General features: G+C 50.5%; 1 protein-coding gene across 2 annotated transcripts in view; it reads right to left on the reverse strand.

Annotated features, from left to right (window-relative positions):
* Positions 1-19057, reverse strand: part of RASSF5 (Ras association domain family member 5) — a 70653-nt gene that overhangs the window by 29149 nt on the left and 22447 nt on the right. For both annotated transcript variants that reach the window (XM_024750908.1, XM_024750907.1), the window contains exon 2: positions 13857-13978. In XM_024750908.1, coding sequence (XP_024606676.1) covers positions 13857-13978 — 122 coding nt within the window. The remainder of the gene's footprint in view (positions 1-13856; positions 13979-19057) is intronic.

Raw genomic sequence — 19057 nt, forward strand, 5'->3', positions numbered from 1 at the left:
CCTCCTCGCCGGCTCCCCCCTCCGCCCCGTGCGCCGAGCGCCATCTCGACACCTCCCCCGCCTCCCGCGCCTTTCCTGCCCCTCTCACTGCACGCAGAGGAGTTCGGAAGCCACTTCCTCTCGCAAGGTTCCTCAAAGCCGCTGGCTGTCGCGGCGCCCCTCCCCCTCCTCCCGCCCCAGGTCTGCGCCTCCCCACCCTGCCTCTGGACCACGTTGGCAAGTGGACCTAGGGCATCACGAGTCAGATTAGGGATGCAGGGCAGGAGCAGACTAGGATGGACCAGAGGGAGAAAATTCCCTCTCTCCTTTCTTCATCCTTCTGGAAGCAGCTCATTCTCATCGCCCAGGATGGCTCAGGTTCAGAAGTAGCACGTGCTCTAAGGTCGACAGTGTCCCTCCTCCCTTCCCCCCATCCATGCCGCACCTCACCCTCTCATTCCCCATTCACTGGGTGAAGGAGCCAGGTCAATCAGAGCTAGAGAAGTGACTGCATTAGAAGAAAATCAATATTGGGCCTGTCTGGAGAAGCAGCAATATTTTAACTCGGAAATGCCAGAAGAAACGGCAGGGGCCCCCCCAAAGCATATGCGAATCATATGCAAAGTTATGGCAAACTGCAGAGCAAGCAGGCCCTTCCACCCACACAGGGAACTTGGCCTTCAGGAAGCCTCAGGTTAATAAAGGAGCCCGCAGACACCACCCAGGTTATTGGTGCATCTTCCTGGTGGTCTGGCCAAGAGGGGTCTTTGCTAGATCTTGTGATTCCTATCAAGGACAGCTCAATTACATTTCTCCATCAGACTGGATGAAGGAACATCTCCCTTGACGGGCTGAATCCTTCAGATCCTTCATCCACAGTAGTTACAGCCTATGCCTGGTGATTTACATGCAGTCTGTCACTTAACTTTCCCAATAGCCTTGAGATAGACACCCGTAGGACGCGTGTTCCTACGCGTGTTCTGGGACTCAGAACCAGGTGTGTGCAATTCTAGGGCCTGTGCTTCTAGCCACTGTGATTGACGTACAGTCTCTCAGCAGGGATGGCACTGATTTGGTGTGCGTGCTGACATCTTTCAACAGAGTGGGGCTTGGAGTCTCAGGAAAAAAAACAAGCCTTCAGAGCCTGGCAATGCCAGGGGCACCATGCTTGTGGAGTCTGATGGCCTGGGGACCCCAGAGGGACCCTGGGAGCACCCCAGAGAGTGGCTGAGAGGGGTTATCAGGACTTTCTCCAAGTCTGTGTCTCCTGTAGTTCTGAAACAATCGAGTCCTGGGGCACAAGCTGGGTGGAGGGCTAGACTCAGCCCCCAGACTGCAAGCTGCCAACTCCATTTTAAGCTCCGGCTACTTTTGTGAGGAACCCTCTTCCTCCCCCATCTTAGTCAAATCTGTCAGCTCTCAGGATGGCTTCAAACTGCAGCCCAATTTGGCTCCATCCTCCCACACAGTCTTTTTTTCCAGAAGCCAGTGAGTGCCTGGCAGGCACGAACATGAGCTAGCTGAGAGCCAGGCCAGCGCCCCAGCCGGCTGACCAGCCTCAGCTCCAGAGAACGGTCAATACTGGTAGCTAGGAGATACCTTGGCAGGGAGATAAGTGGAGGTAAACGGCTGGGGGTGGGGGCTGAGGTGAGCTACGGGGTGTTTCCAGGGAAGAACTCACATTACTGGGGTTGGAAGTAGGTTTTGGCTTTGTCTAGAGCAATCTTTTCTTCAAATGAATACTTTAAAGGCTGGTTTTTTTTGGGGGGGGTTACCCCAGAAACTGTGGTCCAGGCAAAGGTTTTGGCCTCAGCAGCACCCCCAAGGCCAATGCCAGAATGATGAATGCTGCAGGGAGGGGGGGACCTGCGTGACCCTTGGGCCATCCGTAACAGCCTACCTGCTTTGTTCAGCCAGGGAAGGAACGCACGTTTCTTTATAAAAGGACCTCCTTGCTCACTGGGAATCCAATATTTAAAGAAAAAGCAGGCCCCAGATTCTCTGGCCACACTGTGTCCTTGGAACCACAGGTGACCTCTGCAGAGCAGCTACAGTGCTACACATTTTAAATGTACAATCTTAAAATACAGCTAATAACAAGCGTTTTGAGCCGCAAGCCAAAGCACCCCAGGAGTCAGCATGAGTCTCTCCTTGTGAGCGGCACACTAGATGCCAGACCTACTCAGGAAAGGTCTAAGTGACGCTGCACTCTTTTAGGGTGCTGCTCCCTGCCAGTCCAAATATTATGAAAACTGACATCTGAATAGAGCTTTTCAAAGCCCTTTTACCTCGTCACTTAGGTTGCTCTACAACCTTGAGAGCAGATTTTACCCCCATTTTACAGATGAGGAAACTGAGGGAAGCAGCACGTTCCATCACAGCTCATTACACGCTCTCAAAGCCTAGTTAGTGTCTCTGGCTCTACCCCCACTCCACCTGTCAGTGAGTCTAGGCGTGGAAGGAAGCCACGTGTAAGACGCCCGCAAAAGGGAGACTGCGCTGGCGAAGACCCTGGGATGCTCCTGAACCCAGCAAAGATCACATACGATACAATAAGTTGGCCAGCCTCCAGGAGGAAAATTCCAGATAGAAGCTCCACAGTCCCCAAAGGAGGAAGACTGGATTCGTTTCAGTGTCCAGTGACTCTGTCTGTACCTCTTCCCCATGAATAATCAACAGTAGTGGTAACCTGACCAGGGAAGGAGGGAAGGTGGCAGGAAGAGCCCGGGCAACAGCCTTTCAAGGACAGGAACACACAAGGACAGGAACTGGCTGTTCTTGTCCCTGGTCCCAGGAAGAGGAGTCTGGACCTGAAGATGCAGCTTCCGGAGCCGCAAAGCCATGGCATCACGGTTGCGGGGTGGGTTTCAGAAAGCCCCACTGAAATGGTAGATGGGCGACTTCCCTGTCACAGAGCGTCAGATGATGAAAGACATTATTTTAAGCTGTCTTCCTCTCTCAAATGCCATCCTGACACGTAGCCAGATCCCCTTGTTAAATCCACCCTGTGGGTCTGTGTTCCAGAAAAGCTGTGGTACAAAAATGGAAGCCGGGAGCGGGTATGCTAGGCCCAGCTCCAACTCTAGCTTGCTGTGGGATCGTGAGCAACTTTGGACCTCAGGTCTCCTCATCTGAGCAACCGAGGAGTCCAGATATCAGACTGGGGGCCTCATGACCGACCAACATATTCAGAGGCTGAAAATGGGGGGAGGGGCCAACCCTTCCCCGAAACCTGTTTTGAAATCATCATTAGCCGCCTTGTGCAGGCGCTGTCCTAGTAACTTTATGTGCTTCATTCCATTTAATCCCTACAGCATACCAACGAGGAAGCTACAGTGATTATCTCTGTTTTACAGAGTGGAAGAGGAGGTTCTGGCAGGTTAAGTTACTTGCACATAGTCAGACATGCTAGCTCATGGCGGAGCTGAATCAGCCCGGCTGGTCTGACTCCAGACCCCAAGCTGTTGAAGGCTCTGCAGAGATGTAGCATCTATCCTGGCTGCTCTCAGAATAGCCACACTGCCTGAAGTCGCAGTCCGACACAAACAAGTCAGGAGCTACTTTCTCAGTCTTCCTACGACCCTGTCTTCCCTTTGGCTCCTGGGGGTTTTCCAGAGTTCAGCCATTGACTCTTTTCTCCACCCCCCTCCATGTGCCCGTGCTCTCCCTGGAAGCTTAGTCTCACCTAGGCCAATGGTATCAACTGTACTTTATACACACGTGTCTCATAATTCTCTCTCTTCCAGGAAGCTCCAGATGAATACCTGTAGCAGCTTGCTGGGTACCCAACTCTCCCCGCTACAGCCTCACTCTCAACAGGTCCAAATTGAGCTGATATTCCCTGCCTCGCCCTCCACCTGCTCCCCCCCCTTTAGAATTTCCTATCTTCTTTTTTTTTTTTTTTTGCGGTACAAACCACTGCGCCACCAGGGAAGCCCTAGAATTTCCTATCTTGATGAGTGCCATCAACATAGATTATTGCAAAGCCTTCCCGTAGTTTCCCTTGTTCCCATCTCTGCCTCCTCCAAACTCCTCACTGCCTTGTTGCCAAAGTTACCCTTCTAGACCAAGATCTGATCAGTGTTGTTCTATCATAAAACCTTTCCATTCAGATGTCAACTAATAATTATTGAATAAGTACTGAGTTTCACGACCTAGTATCAAGCTTATTCATTCATTCAACAAATAATTACTAAGCACCTTCTATATGGCAGGCACTAGACTGGATGTTTTGAAGAAGACATAGTTCCTCCCTTCTCATAACGGCCAGTGTAGTGGAACGACGTGAAATTAGACATTATATTGGAGTTACCGAGCTCTCACACACTTCATTCTCTCTCTTAATCCTTACAACCCCGCAAGAACGTATTTTACAGATGAGTAAGCCGAGGCTCAGGGTGGCTCACTTTGCCCAAAGTCAAAGAGGTAGTAAATGGTGGAATCAGATTTCAAACCCAGGGCCTCTGTGTCTGACAGTTTTTCATCACAGTTGTCCCTCCTCCAGTGACGCCCCAGTGCCTACAACGATATCCTGAACTCCAGAGTGGGTCCTTCAAGGTCCTTCACAGCATGTGCCCAGCCAACAGGTCATACCCATCTCCAGCCACAATCACGCATCCCTCCTTACAGCCACGCACATTTGATTCACGTTCCCAGCAGCCGCCCCGCCCTCTTGTGGTCTTGCCGTTTCCTCTGCCTGTCAAAATCCTCCTGTGTCCTCCCACTTCCTGACACACGTTCACCAACCACGACCACACCTCCCCCACCTTGCCGGTGCCTCTCAGAAGCAGCCTTTATCAGATGTCCTCTCTGGGGTGAATCTTAAGAATGCCACCCTCCGTCCTGAGAGCGGCATTTGTGGGTTGGCCTGGGCTGCTGAGAGAGGCCTTAGGACAGCTCCCGTTAGAGGCAGCTGTTCAGTGGAGTCGAATCACTGACAGCTTTGGCCAGCACTCCTGGCTTCTAGAGCGTGGAGGGAAATCTGTGGATGGGGGAGCAACTGTCCCAGATATAGCCAGAGTGGAGCAGAGCAGCTGGGGACCGGCTCCTTCCTTTGGCACCTGAGGATGGGCTGGCAAAAAATGAGATAAAATGGAATCATAACATGTATCTGATTAATCCAAAAGAAGGAAGAAAAGAAAAAGGAAGCAAAGAACAGATTCGACAAATAGAAAACAAACAGCACGATGAGAGACTTAAAATCTAATTATATCAATAATCACATTAAATGCAAATGAGCTAAATAACCCAATTAAAGGGCAGAGATGATCCAATTGGATTAAGAAAAACAAGATTCAACTATGTGCTGTCTGTAAGAAATGCCCTTTAAATATAAAGACACAGGGGCTTCCCTGGTGGCGTAGTGGTTGCGAGTCCGCCTGCCGATGCAGGGGACGCGGGTTCGTGCCCCGGTCCGGGAGGATCCCACATGCCGCGGAGTGGCTGGGCCCGTGAGCCATGGCCGCTGAGCCTGCGCGTCCGGAGCCTGTGCTCCGCAACGGGAGAGGCCGCAGCGGTGAGAGGCCCGCGTACCGCAAAAAAAAAAAAAAAAAAAAATATAAAGACACAAATAGCCTAAAAGTAAAAAAATGGATAAAGAACTATCAGGCTAATGGTAATCAAAAGAAAGCTGGAGTGGCTATAATAACATCAGACAAAGTAGATTTCAGAACAAAGAATATTACCGGGGATAAAGAAGGTTATTTCATAATGATAAAGTGTCAATTAATCAAGAGAATGTAATTATGTTAAATGTTTATGCACTGAATAATGGAGCTTCAAAATACAAGATAGAACTTTAAGGAGAAATTGGCAAATCCACAATTATATTTGGGATTTCAACACCCCTCTCTCAATAATTGAAAAAACAAGCAGACAGAACACATGGTATGCCTCAACAAATGTTAGCTACTGTTATCAGTCACAATTCAGTTTGATAAACCTTTATCAAGCATTTCAGAGGAGACCCAGGACCAGAATTCCCAGAGAGGTGTGCAGGTACCAATCAAGAGTGTTACTTAGGCGTCATTATCAGAATCCCTGTGCAGAGGAGAAAAGGTTGTGAATTTATAGGCACAAAGAAATGATAAATCAGACTAGAAGTGTATCATGGTGAAAGGAAGAAATGGCATACCAGGATAGAAGGCTTTGAGTGCTAAATAGAAGACATCTTGTAATGCTTTATTGGGTTTTGTGACTTTAAAGCATTTAGCTTAATAGTAATGATATTATTATATTGTTTTAAGATGAAAAATCTTTGCTACAATTCATAATATTAGGAGTGAAGGTAAGTAAGCTCCTTCATGCAGGCCATATGATAAGCTCAATCCTTTCTGCAGACAGCATGACAGAGAAGGGACGCGAAAGGATTGAGTGACCCTCTCAAAAGAAAAATAGACTTACTGCAAAAGAAAAAAAAAAGAGCATTCCTTAGGGAGCCCCAGCCTCTCTGCAGAGATAGACCTGGTTCCCTAGGTTCTCCCCTCCCGGCTCCCTGGCTCCCCCGTGTGGTAGTTCTGGGTTTAGCCCGTGACGTTGGGAGAAGGGCCGGGGCAGGACCGGTCACAGTCGCTTCCTCCTTTGGAGGGTTCTGGAAAAGCAGAGCTCCCAGTAGGGTGACACTGGTGTGGCTGCGGAGGGCTGGGAGCCAGGAAACTCGGCTCTGCACTCCAGCTGAGTCACTGCTCAGTGGCTGCAGGGGCTGAGGGAGGGGATTCCAGCGGGGGCCCTGCTAAGGAATGACAGTGGTGGGCTAGGGGTGGAGGTGGGGTGCATAGGCAGAAAGGCAGCAGCGACCTGACCTGTAGGGCTGAAACACCAGCAGGCCGGGCTGACCCACCCTGGAAGCCGTCTGTCCCTGTGGTGAATGGGGACAGGGTCTTGAGTCTTTTTATCAACAGAGTAGAGCAATAACTCAGGCCGCAGAAGAGGGGATAATCGTTAAGTCTTGTAGCAACAAGTACCCGCCAAACCACAAAGCTGTAGTGTCCTGGCTTTATATCCAGGAGAGTAATCCATCTTTCTGGTATTGTGGAGAGTAGGCAGAGCCAGACCATGAAGGGTTTTGTGTGCTAATCCAGATTTAGACTGATTTTGAGGGTAACAGGAAGCCGCTGAGGGTTTCCATCACAGGGTGAAACGATTAAAAAAATCCAGTAAGGCTGTTGGAAGCACCAGAGTGGGCCCTGGAATGTCACCCGGTGATACTGACATGCTTTCACATACATCTTCTCACCGGAGCCACACAACCAGCATTTCTCAGAGGAGAAACCTGAGGCTCAGAGAAACTAAGAGGCTTGTTCCCAGTCACACGCCAAGATCGTCATCTACACAAACTGAATTAGAGCCTAGCTCTCCTGTCACTCAGGCCAGGGTTCTTTCTTTTCTTTAAGAAAATATGTATTGCCTTTTAGAAATGTTACACTAGAAACACATGACAGCATCTGGTTATTCAAACAGCCCCGAAGCAAACAGCAAAAGTCGAGAGTTCTCTCATTCTACCCATCACCTCCCACCCCCTCCCAAAGTGAAATCCCTTCGAACAGTTGTCTGGGCGCCCTCCAGGCCCTCACGCTGCATTTAGACACACACGCATACACACATACACACATATGTACAAAGTATAAACGGGCTTGTCCTGCATGTACCACTGGGTGACTTGTCTCTGTTGGCACTATTCCTTGTCAGTACATACAGATCCATCCCTCCTTTGTAAAGCACCTTGGCCTTAGTGCTGGTGGCTGGAACTTCCGTCCCGGCACCCCCGCGGCTCTCACCACTGCTCACGGTGCCCCTTAGGAAGGGGCTGGACCCAGTGCCCTGGTAGTCAGGGCACCAGATGACCAGAGTGCAGCCTCTGTAGAAAAGCATTTCCCACTGAGGGCACCTGAAAAGATTTTAGAACGATGCCTGGCTCCATAACTATGTGTGGAAGGAATCTGAGACAGTCCTTAGGCATACTGTGTTTTTAATTTTAGAGATTAAATATTAATTTAATGTGTGTCAGGAAAAAAATCTTAAGTACATCAATGGTGATTGAAGGATTTAAAATTTTTCCTTTAACACAGTTTAAGTTTACTCAAATAAATCTATGTAAAGAGAAATATTAAGTAAATAGTAGCATAGGTGGAATATTGATATGGCCAGAATCTCAAGTGTGGAAAGTGCCCAAGTGAGGTTTGGGAACTGCTGTGGGAGGGGCTGGACTTGGCAGGCGGGGACCTGGGAGCCTGGTTTCTAAATGCTGCTCCTGGGTTCTGGAGGGCCAGGAGGAGGGGATGGAATCGGGGCCTGATGGATGTAAGATTCATTTCCTGGCTGCAAGTGATCTGAGTGGAAGGAAGAGTGCTTATGTTTTGGTCTTGTCATCTGTGCATTCCATGTACCAAGAAAAGTGGCACCAAAGGCCTGTGGAACAGAGCTGCCAGGACCCCCCTGGTCTGCCGCGGGTTACGATGAACATCGACAGCTGTGGGCAAGGGCTTCCTCTCTTGGGATCTGCTTCCCCAAAGGCAAGGCAAGGACTGAACCAAACCAGCAGAGGTCTCACTTCATCCCCAGGGCACTGGGGAGCTACTGGGAGTTTTATTTGTCACAGGGGTGACAGGATAAGAGCACTTTTAGGACCACCTGAAGTATAACATCTTTGGAGCATGCCCCCAAATAAAAGAACTGCAGCTCTTTTGTGATCTTCAGCCAATGGCAACCATGTCCTCTAGGAAACAGGCTTAAACTGAAGAAGGGATCTGGGGTAGACTTGAAGGGGATTTGCTTGGTCAGCATGGGTGCCCAGGAGAAAAACCAGACATCACAGACCTCTGAGATCTCCAAGCAGAGACTGACAAAAACATAGGCAACTCCCATCCACTCTTCCTGTTTCTCCACCTGAGAGAGACATGCACGAACCACACACCTTGTGAGTGCAGCTGGGGCTCTGAGCCCATCCCTGCCCCCTCACACGCCCTCCCCTTCCTCCCTCCCCGCCTGTCTGGCATGGCAGAGAGAAGACAGACAGAACCTTGGGATTACTGCTTTTCAAAGGTTGAGGCCAAACACTTACCTACAGGATGATCTCAACTGAAAAATGTATGAATGTACAGGAAGAAAATATAAAAATGTTAACTAACAGTGGTTCCTTCTGGATGGAGGAAGATCAATGATTTTCTTTTTCTTAAAGAACAAAGCGGAGAGACCTCCTAACAGCCATGTGCCTCCAAACTAGCGGAGCTCTGACCAGGGCCCGGGCCACAACAAATGCCCACCCCCACCCCGAAAACGGCACTCGTACATTTGGTTAGCTCAGACCAGGTGACGAGGTCAAGGTGAACGAAAGCTCCATCCGGGTATGCAACAGAAAATCGAGCCAAGGCAGAAATCAGCACAAACAAGCTTTTTAGAGAAAGGCGAGTTAGCCTGGAGCAGGGCCCAGGTTTTATTGACAGAAGGCTAGGTCCTGTCCCAGCTGTGCCTGAAGCATGCAGCCAGGCCTGTCCAAGGCAAACACTGCAGCCCAACCCAGCCGGCCCGGGAGCAAACCCCATTCCAGGCTGGCTGCCGGTGGGCGTGCTGCTCTGTTGTACCCACGAGGGACTCTTGGCTTCTTCTATGTGTCCTCTATACTTCAGTGGTGGTTCTGCTCTAGACACAGCCCTGAGTTAGCTTGCCAGAAAATTCCAAGGTTGACTCATCTCTCCAACAGAGGGAAGGGAGTCACTCTGCTTCCAATACTCAGATCTGGAAACACCTGTTCACTGTTGAAATTCTGGGAATGAGACAAGGCATGCAGCAAACCCCAGGCCCTGCTCTGGGGCCTTCCCTCCCACCCACGTGAGAGCTGGCCAAGCCACTCTAGGGCAGGTTTGCTCAACCTCCGCACTGCTCACAGTTAGGGCCGGATGAATCTTTGTTGCGGGGCTGTGGCTTTTCTGTGCAATGGAAGCTGTTTAGCAGCATCCCCGGCCTCTGCCCACTAGGTGCCAGTAGCCTCCTCCAAGCTGTGACAGCCAAAGATGTCTCCAGTAACTACCAAATGTCCCACCTGGTGGAGGGCAGCAAGATCACCCCCTCCCATTTGAGACCTGCTGCTCTAGAGGAAGAAATAGAGACCCAAAGTAGAAATGCAGGATGGAGTGGGGTGAGCGGGCTCTGGGATGGGGGATGGGTAGGCTCGAGGGGAACAGAAAGAAGAGAGACTTGGAAGTTCCCAATGGGAAAGAAAATTGGGAAAATAAAGAGTCGCTTAAATAAGATTTTTGGTAAATGTTGTTATATGGTGTGCTATGTAACTTCCCTCCTCCATCTTCTAAAGAAAACCTTCAGCAAAAATCTGCATCATTCACCAGGGCTTTGGGGGTCAGATTTGTCTCCCTTCCTTTTCTCACTCTGGACAGGGCAAGGCACTCCCAAGAGGTCTGGTTACATCCAGACTACGTTATAAACAGTTCCAATTCCAAAGTGTGTGGAGGATGTACATAATTTTTTTCTCATAGTAAATAAACGAGTTACTTTATTCTGTTTACGGATGGAGCATTCCTCCACGATGAACGAAGTTGATCCAAATTTATTACTTGTCCTTTTTTTTCTTTTTAAATCTTTTGGCTGCACCACTCGGCATGTGGGGTCTCACTTCCCTGACCAGGGATCGAACCCGCGCCCCCTGCGTTGGCAGCGTGGAGTCTTAACCACTGGACCGCCAGGGAAGTCCTATCTTGTGGGCAAACCCCAATCAGCAGTACCCCGAATGACACAGCATCCTTAACCAGGGATAGGTCTATCTCAAGTGCATTTGCAAGACCCACAATACTAGTATGCTCATCTATGGAAACAGATACAGAGTTTCAAAACAATCACCTTTCACTCGATTCATTACAAAACCTGCAAGAGGAGGAACTACTACATAGCTGTCATCAGATTTTAGCACATCCAGATAAATAAATCCTGTGTTATATGAACTATGTACTACATTGTAATCTAGTGACCCAGAGAGTTGAGGGCCTGCATCAATGACCTTATCAATAGCACATTTCTCAGGCAAACTGCATATCTTTATGTCATCTTCTGTGATATAGCCAGGCTACACCACTCAGCATGCCTCTATGGCAATTTCCATTGGCTTTACTGGTAAAAGATCATGGGCCGTTTTCCTTGTGAAAAAAAATGTTGATGATCTACACGGGTTCATCAGATCAATGTACTGGTTTCTTCCTATGCCAAGAAGCCTTAGGCAGGCAGCAGCAGTAAAACTGGGCAATGAATCATAAGTTTTCTCACTGTTCATAATGTCATCCATGATCCCAGGATAATATGGTGGATAATACGAACATGGTGTTATCCTCAGGCCCTTTACCATATCTGATAAATGGCAAGGGTACAGCATGAGATGTTCGCGACTGCACAGTTCCCCATAGTACTTGGGTTCACCTTCTTGACATGTTTAAGTATTTCTATATTGTAACTGACTGCGAATAGTGTACAGGACAACCTGCTTCTCGTATTCTCTCTGTGAATTTCCAAGACGCTGCCTCACGTGGACTGGCAGCTTACTCCAGGGGTAGTTGTGCCGGATGTGGAACTCCACGGCTATGTGCATGATGCTGGGAGCCGGGGCAGGCAGCAGTGGCCGGGCCCGAGGCTGGAACGATGCCTCCCGCCTGCCCGCTCTCACACTGCGGATGGCCCAGGCCGCCCCACGGCCAGGGTGTCTGAGGGCTCAGTGAGGCCTGGGCCACGGGGCGCGGGAGCAGTGGAGAGGGGCGGCTCCAAGTCTCTTTCAGATGCACAGAATTTAAAAAATATATTTTTTAGAACGAATTCAATATCATTCTTATAAAAATACACATCATATTTGCTTTCTAGTACTACTTTCCCAGTGGGAGAAAAAGGCCTAGGGAACAGCAGGGAGGCCGGTAGCACCCATGGGTGGACCAGGTGACTGAACATTGTTGAACATGTACATCATGGTCAGAAAAAGCGTGTGGATGGCTAGTCTGGGGACTTGGGACTGGACCCTGATTCCCCCGGCCCACTTGTATTCTCTTGAGGAAATAACCAGTCATTCAGCATCTGTGTTGTCTCTCACAGCACCCAGGGCTTTTCTCTCAGAAACATGGGGTTTAATTAAAGTCTTGCTCCCCTACTTTACTGCATCACTAAGTCCCTGGCATTCCCGGGCCTGGCACATGCTCTACATTCAAAACACATTTGTTAAATTAATAAATGGACGATGTCCTTACAGTAAGGATGGACACTCCTTACTTCCTTAACCAGCAACATCTGACCAATACACTAAGGCTTACAGCAAATGTCACCTCCTCTGGGAAGTATTCCCTGATTTCTCCCAACAGAAACAATTGCACCACGTACTCAAAACGCTTCATTCATACTTTTATTGAAACATGCATCACACTATATACTGTTTGGTTGTATTCTGCCTCCCCTGCCAGCATGTAAGCTCTCTGAGGACCAGAACTATGATGTATCATTTATTATCCCCACTCTTACCAGTGCTTAGCACATAGTAGATAATCAATGTTTCATCAATGCAAGAATTAAAAACAACGCTCTCCTGTCTCCCTCCCAAATCCTCGACATCAAAGGTCAGACACACCCTAGTTCAAGTGGCTTGGCAAAGCCCAGAACCAAGAGCTGCTTTGGGCATTAACTTCCTGGTCCTTTGACACAGGGAAAGAACATTTGCACAGTCCCTCTGAAGTTGATCTGGTCTGGCTGGCTGACTGGCAGGCACGATGATGTGCTGAGAAGCCTCAGCCCCAGCATCCCCACTGCCCCAGGGCTACGAGGCCTCAGAGGATCCTCAGGAGCTTTCTCTGGGACCCCCACCGCTACCCCTACCCATACCCACACCTATGGCTGGAGCCCTAGGCCAAAGCAGGCTCTGTGCTTGGGGTGGACTACAGGGCATTTCTCAATAGTGACAGACTTCCCTGTGTCACCGATTCTGTTCCATCCCCCCAGCCACCTGGAAGAGGGTGTGTGATATTGTGTTTTTTTAATAAGAAATATATATTTGGTCTCTGTCTCCTTTCCTGGCACAGGGCTCCTAAAACGCTTGGAACTTCCTAAGTGAGGAGAGCAACAAAGGTGTTTCTTGTTATGTTAATGAGGTGATTTCGGAGGCCACCTAAGGATGCAGGCTTGTTGCCAGGAGAACCAACCAAGTGTTGGAGGACTGGAACTTTTAGTCCCAGCCCCTGACCTCTGGGGAGGGGAGAGGGGCTGGAGGATCAATCAATCACCGATGGCCAATGATTTAATCAATCATGTCTGTGTCATGAAGCCTCTATAAAAACCCAAAAAGTTGGGGCTTGGAGAGCCTCTGGGTTGGTGAACACGTGGAGGTGCAGGGAGAGTGGCGCCTGGAGAGGGCATGGAAGCTCTGTGTCCCTCCCACACACCTTGCCCTCTGCATCTCTTCCATCTGGCTGTTCCTAAGTTAGATCCTTTTATAATAAACTGATCATCTAGTAGGTAAAATGTTTGAGTTCTGTGAGCTGCTCTAGCAAATTAATTGAACCCAAGGAGGGAGTTGTAGAAGGGGACAACACGGCCTTGCAATTGGTATCTGAAGTGGTGGTGGGGAGGCGCACAGATAGTGCCAGAATTGAGGTGAACTGAAGGACACCCAGTGGGTGTCAGATGATTGCTTTGGTGGTGTGGGACCTTCGCCCCCCACATCAGAATTGGGGGCAGAATTAGAGCGTGTGCTGTGGACCCCATCCAGCCAGAAGGGGACCTCAACATCCAGTGTATGTGGAACACTCATGCCACCTCCCGCTCACCAGAGCTCCTGGGAGGGACAGGGGAGCCCGGGACACCTCGGAGGCTGTTCGCAGCCTGGTCCTTGAGCCCTTGCTGCCTACCTGGCTGAAGGTCAAAGTGAGGGTGCTTTCTGGAGAGGGTCTGTCCCGGGAGGGGCCTTCCTGCTGACTGCAGTCCAGCTGGATCAGGCTGCGGCACTCCGGGTGGCAGGTGAATTTACAGTCTGGAGGGAGAGAACCATAGGGGGATTAGGGGCCAGATAGGAGGCCCAGAGAAATACCCTGGAAGATGGCGTGTATCTCCTGGAGGGAAGAGCACGCAGGAGGGAAGCGGAGGGGGGAGAACACCGTGAGAATGTCACCTGCTCTCTGCGCCACCATGAATGGTGAAGGTGAACAGGTGCTTTAGAGTCTGCAAACTATTTGCACCTCTGTTATTGTGCGTGACCCTGCAACCATTATTACTGCCACTTTATAGACAGGAAACTGGGGACTTAGGGATATTGGTGATTTTCTAAGGGCAGATCATCTGGCTTCTGGCTGGCTCTCTTTCTACTAATTTACGTTAATCACCAGGGGTCACGGATCATTGGGGAAGGACTTCACTTTTCTGGGCCTTGTTCTGCAGTCTGTAAAATATAGGTACTAAGTGCCCTGCCTAGTGCACAAGGACGTTTATAGTTATAGGGGAGAACAGGTCTTAATAAATTAGAGGTGCCTCCAGGGACAAAAGTATTATTATCCACAGGAAGGGCTGTCACCTGTCTCTGACCCTGCCCCATCTAGAAATGTGGGGTGGCTTCTCTAACCCAGCTGACATAGCTTACAGACAACGTCCAAAACTAGGTGCTTCGGGGAAAAGCACACGTTTATTTCCTAGACAATGTTCACCTCCACGGAAGTAAGACTTAATGATCAGAGTTGCAAAGAGTCTGGGGGACTACCTCGCAGATGGGGAAGCTGAGTCTCAGAGAGGTAAAGTTAGGGGCCCAACGACACACAGCTCAGTGGCAGAGCCAAGGCCGCGAGCAGTCTCCAGCTTCCTCAGGGCTCTCTCTGGAGCCTCCTCGGCAGAAGGGAGGTGAAGTTGAAGGGCGCAGGAGGCAGAGAGACTGGGGCAGGCAAGGGGAGGGGAGTGTGTATGGAGGATGGGAGTGAAGAAAAGGTGGACAGCAAGAGAAATCAACACAAGCCCATCAGCAGGCAACATGCTCAGATTTGAGGTCGGTTCTCACAGAAGTTGCTGGGCCCGCCAGGGTCACCTGTCCCGGAGGTGCCACAGCTCAGCCAGGAGGCCCAGCTGAGGGAGGCTGCCGGAGTCTCCATGAGAAGGCTGCTCGATTGTGATGCCAGGTGCATGGGGATGTGGCAGGGGACACGACAGCCTGGACTTGTTTGTATAACCTGGGGACGAGGGGACAACTTTTGGCTGATAAGGGCTGAGCCTCCTGACACTCTTTTCCTTCCTTTTAACAAGTTCCAAAACCTCGGCACATTGGGACTATCTTTAAAGCTGTGAAGCGCACTCCGTCGTGGGGTGGCGGCAGGGGTGGGTCTCCTCTTCTCCCCACGCTCTCGGGGAGTTTTGGAAAGAGACCCCCACGCTCCCTTCCCTTACATCCCCAAAGATGAGCACCTGGACCACACTCCTTGTACAGGTTTTGCCATTAATGCCTGCAGGGGAGCACCCAGCAAATGTGGGGACATGAAGAGATTCCAGAAGCCTGCAACCTTCTGACTCAGTGGTCTGAAGTCCTGACCACCTTTCTGGGATGGCATTTAGAAGCCCTACTGCTCACCTCCCTCGTGCCTGCAGGTGAGGCCCACGCGACATCCTCTCCTTCACACCCCACCCTCTTCTGGGCATTCCCAGCTCTCCTCCGGAGGAGCTATGCTCTCACCTGGAGAGGGGATGGGTACAGCTCACTCTGAGCCACGCACCGTAACCCCGCCCACGCCCACACACATTCCTGGGCTCCCCCAGTAGGAGATCTCTGCCCGGCGCGAGGACGGCCTCACCCCTGGTGGGGGTGAACGGCACAGGTGGAGTGCAGACCGCATCTCCCCTGCCCGCAGTGCCCAGAAATGCCAGAGCTTTGATAAGGGAGCACAGAGGCCAGAGCCCACACAGAGAGGCATTGTCTGGGCTCTGCTCCTGGGACACACCTATCCAGCTCCTGGCCAAGCTCTGAGCGATGAAGAATTCTCCGGGGCTGCCAAGGAGTGGAAACTCGCCAGCTCTACCTCAAGTGAGAGCTGCCACCGGCTCCCAAAGGGGAGAGTGTCTTGAGAAAGGAAGAAGTCTTCCAGTCTCCTATTTCAACTCTGTGTGCTGCAGACACGGGCACTCTGTGTCCACCTGTGCATCTGAATCTCTCCATTTCTGTCTGTCTCTCTGTGCTCTGCCTCTCGCTGACACACATGCGTGCGCGTGTACACACACACACACACACACACAGAGCACCAAAACCACAGGAACATTTTTTTTTTTTTTTACAGCCTCACGCTGAGCTGGACGGAGAGGGGGAACAGAAGACTCCAAGAGGAGTGGTTTGGGATTTTATAAAAAGCACATTTGAGCACCAATGAGCCTGTCCCATCAGACCATGTAATCTCAGACTGTAGCAAAACCACTGAAGCACGTCTTGATATTTCCTGGCCCCTGGAAATGCTAAGCCCAGGGCTTTTAGGCCAGCAGAGATGAGGTCACAGTCCCCATCCCTTCTCCACACACAGAAGCAAGCCCCCCCAGCCACAACCAGTAGCCTGCAGGCCTCATGTGCTCTGAGTGGGGACATTCATGAGGTTGCCAAGGCAGGGTTGTCTCCACTGGAGCCCAGTGCTTAAACCCCCACAGGCCATCTTTCCCTCAAGATAGGAGGAATGATGGAGACACAAGCACAGAGGGGCCCTTCTCAAAGAGGGAACTGTATGCCAGGATGCAGAGAGGGCTCCTGTGCGCTACCCTCAGACCTAGGCTGTACTGGTTTCCTCGCTGCTATAACAAAGCACCACCAACTAGGCGGCTTAAAACTGAAATTATTGGGGCTTCCCTGGTGGCACAGTGGTTGAGAGTCCGCCTGCCGATGCGGGGGACACGGGTTCGTGCCCCGGTCCGGGAAGATCCCACATGCCGCGGAGTGGCTGGGCCCGTGAGCCATGGCCGCTGAGCCTGCACATCCAGAGGCTGTGCTCCGCAACGGGAGAGGCCACAACAGTGAGAGGCCCGCGTACTGCAAAAAAAAAACAAAAAAAACCCCTGAAATTATTGTCTCTCAGTTCTGGAGGCCAGAAGTCTGAAATCAAGTTGTCAGCAGGCTCACGCTCCTTCTGGAGCCTGTAGGAGGATCGTTTCTTGCCTCTTCCCAGCTTCTGGTGGTTTGCTGGCAGTCTTTGGTTGTCCTCGGCTGGCAGCTGCACCACTCCCATCTCCATGGCCTTCTCCCTGTATGCCTGTGTCTTCACATGGTCATCCTCACGTGCCACCAGTCATATTGAATTAGGGGGCCATCCTACTCTAGTGCAACCTTTTCTTAACTAATTACATCTGCAACTACCTTGTTTCCAAACAAGGTCACATTCTGATGTACTGGGGGTTAGAACTTCGACATATTTTTTTTTTTGCGAGGGGGGGGATACAATTCGACCCATAACACAGACCCTGGGTCATATTGGGAACCCAGAGCCCTTAGTCTCGAACGGATGTGGGTTTCTCATGGACACCATCTCCAGAGGTCAGCAGCAGACTGGCAGAGGAAGGAGGCCAGGAAGTGCTGAGCTGAGGCCAGGACCACCTCCCTACTTCTACTAGCCCTGCTCCTGGCCTTCTCGGTCCCTGAAGGTCACCACCAAAGGCACCATCTCGAACAAGGAGGTCAGGCCCAGAGGCCATGGCAACCTATGTCCAAAGATACAGTCTTTCTTCCACTTCAGCCCAGAGGAGGTGAATTCAGCAGATGGAACTGTGCTAGGAGATTGTTTTCCAAAATGCAAAAGCTACAAACCTCCCCTTAGTCCCCAGGGCTGCCCTAGTTAGTTCCTGCCTGACCCCAGTTGCCAAATGCACACACACACACACACACACACACACACACACACACACACACACACACACACACACACAGGCACACAAAGAGGCTAATTTTTCTGAACCAGAGGCATTCTGTTGATAAGGAACCCTTAAGGCCCTTTCACCCCAGGGTTGTATGCAAGATCCCAAGATAGTGTGGCCCTCTCCACTTCACTCTCCCCCTCCTCCAGCTGAAGCCAGGATGTGGGGTGAGGATGGGGCAGGTTCCCAGGATTCAGAGCCTGGGTTACAATGAGCTCATAGGCCTCCCTTGCGGTCATTCCCAGGTCAGTGAAGAGCAGCTTCTCACCCTGCATGGCCAAAGCCACTACTGAGGCCCAAGGGGAAGCATGACAGCCTCTGAATCCAGGAGCCCTGTGTCCATGCTCTGGGTACCCCAGGCCTTCTTGGACAAGGTCAACCTCAGAACAAACTTACCACTTCCCCCGTTCCCCCTCAGGACCTGGCCTGTGCTACGGGAAAATGGAAAGAGGATGGACTTGGGAGGAAGGCCTGGCCTCCACTCACTGCTCAACCAGCTTTGTGACCTTGGGTAAGTTATTGAACTCCTCGGATCATTGATTTACTCGGCTATATAGTGGGAATAATAGCCTGTTCATAGGGCTGCCATGAGGATTAAATGGGGTCCATGAGGTAAAGCACTGCACAGGAGGCCTGGGAACAGAGGCCCCCAGTTAATGTTCCATCCCACCTCTCCCAACACTACTCTGCGGTGTGGATTCCTTCCCGCCCCACCGAGCTGCTGGTGGGTCATCTGTAGTCTCACCAGCTCCCCCTAGCTAGCCGTTTCCAAACCAAGCACACAAATAGATTAGTTTTAAAATAATTTTGTTCTTAGGCACTACAGAGAAATCTGAAAAAGCACATAATGGAAAAGAATATGAAAAAGAATGTATACATATATATATATATATATATATAACTGAATCACTTTGCTGTACAGCAGAAATTAACACAACACTGTAAATCAACTATACTTCAATAAAATAAATTTTTAAAAAATTAAAAAAGAGACTTCCCTGGTGGTCCAGTGGTTAAGACTCACGTTCCCAATGTAGGGGATCCAGGTTCGATCCCTGGTAAGGGAACTAGATCCCACATGCCACAACTAAAGATCCCGCATGCCACAACTAAAGATCCCGCATGCCACAATGAAGATCCTGCATGCCACAACTAAAGATCCCACATGCCACAATGAAGATCCTGCCGCAAC

Source organism: Neophocaena asiaeorientalis, unplaced genomic scaffold, assembly GCF_003031525.2.
Source record: "Neophocaena asiaeorientalis asiaeorientalis breed wild unplaced genomic scaffold, Neophocaena_asiaeorientalis_V1.1 scaffold67, whole genome shotgun sequence".
NCBI lineage: Eukaryota > Metazoa > Chordata > Mammalia > Artiodactyla > Phocoenidae > Neophocaena > Neophocaena asiaeorientalis.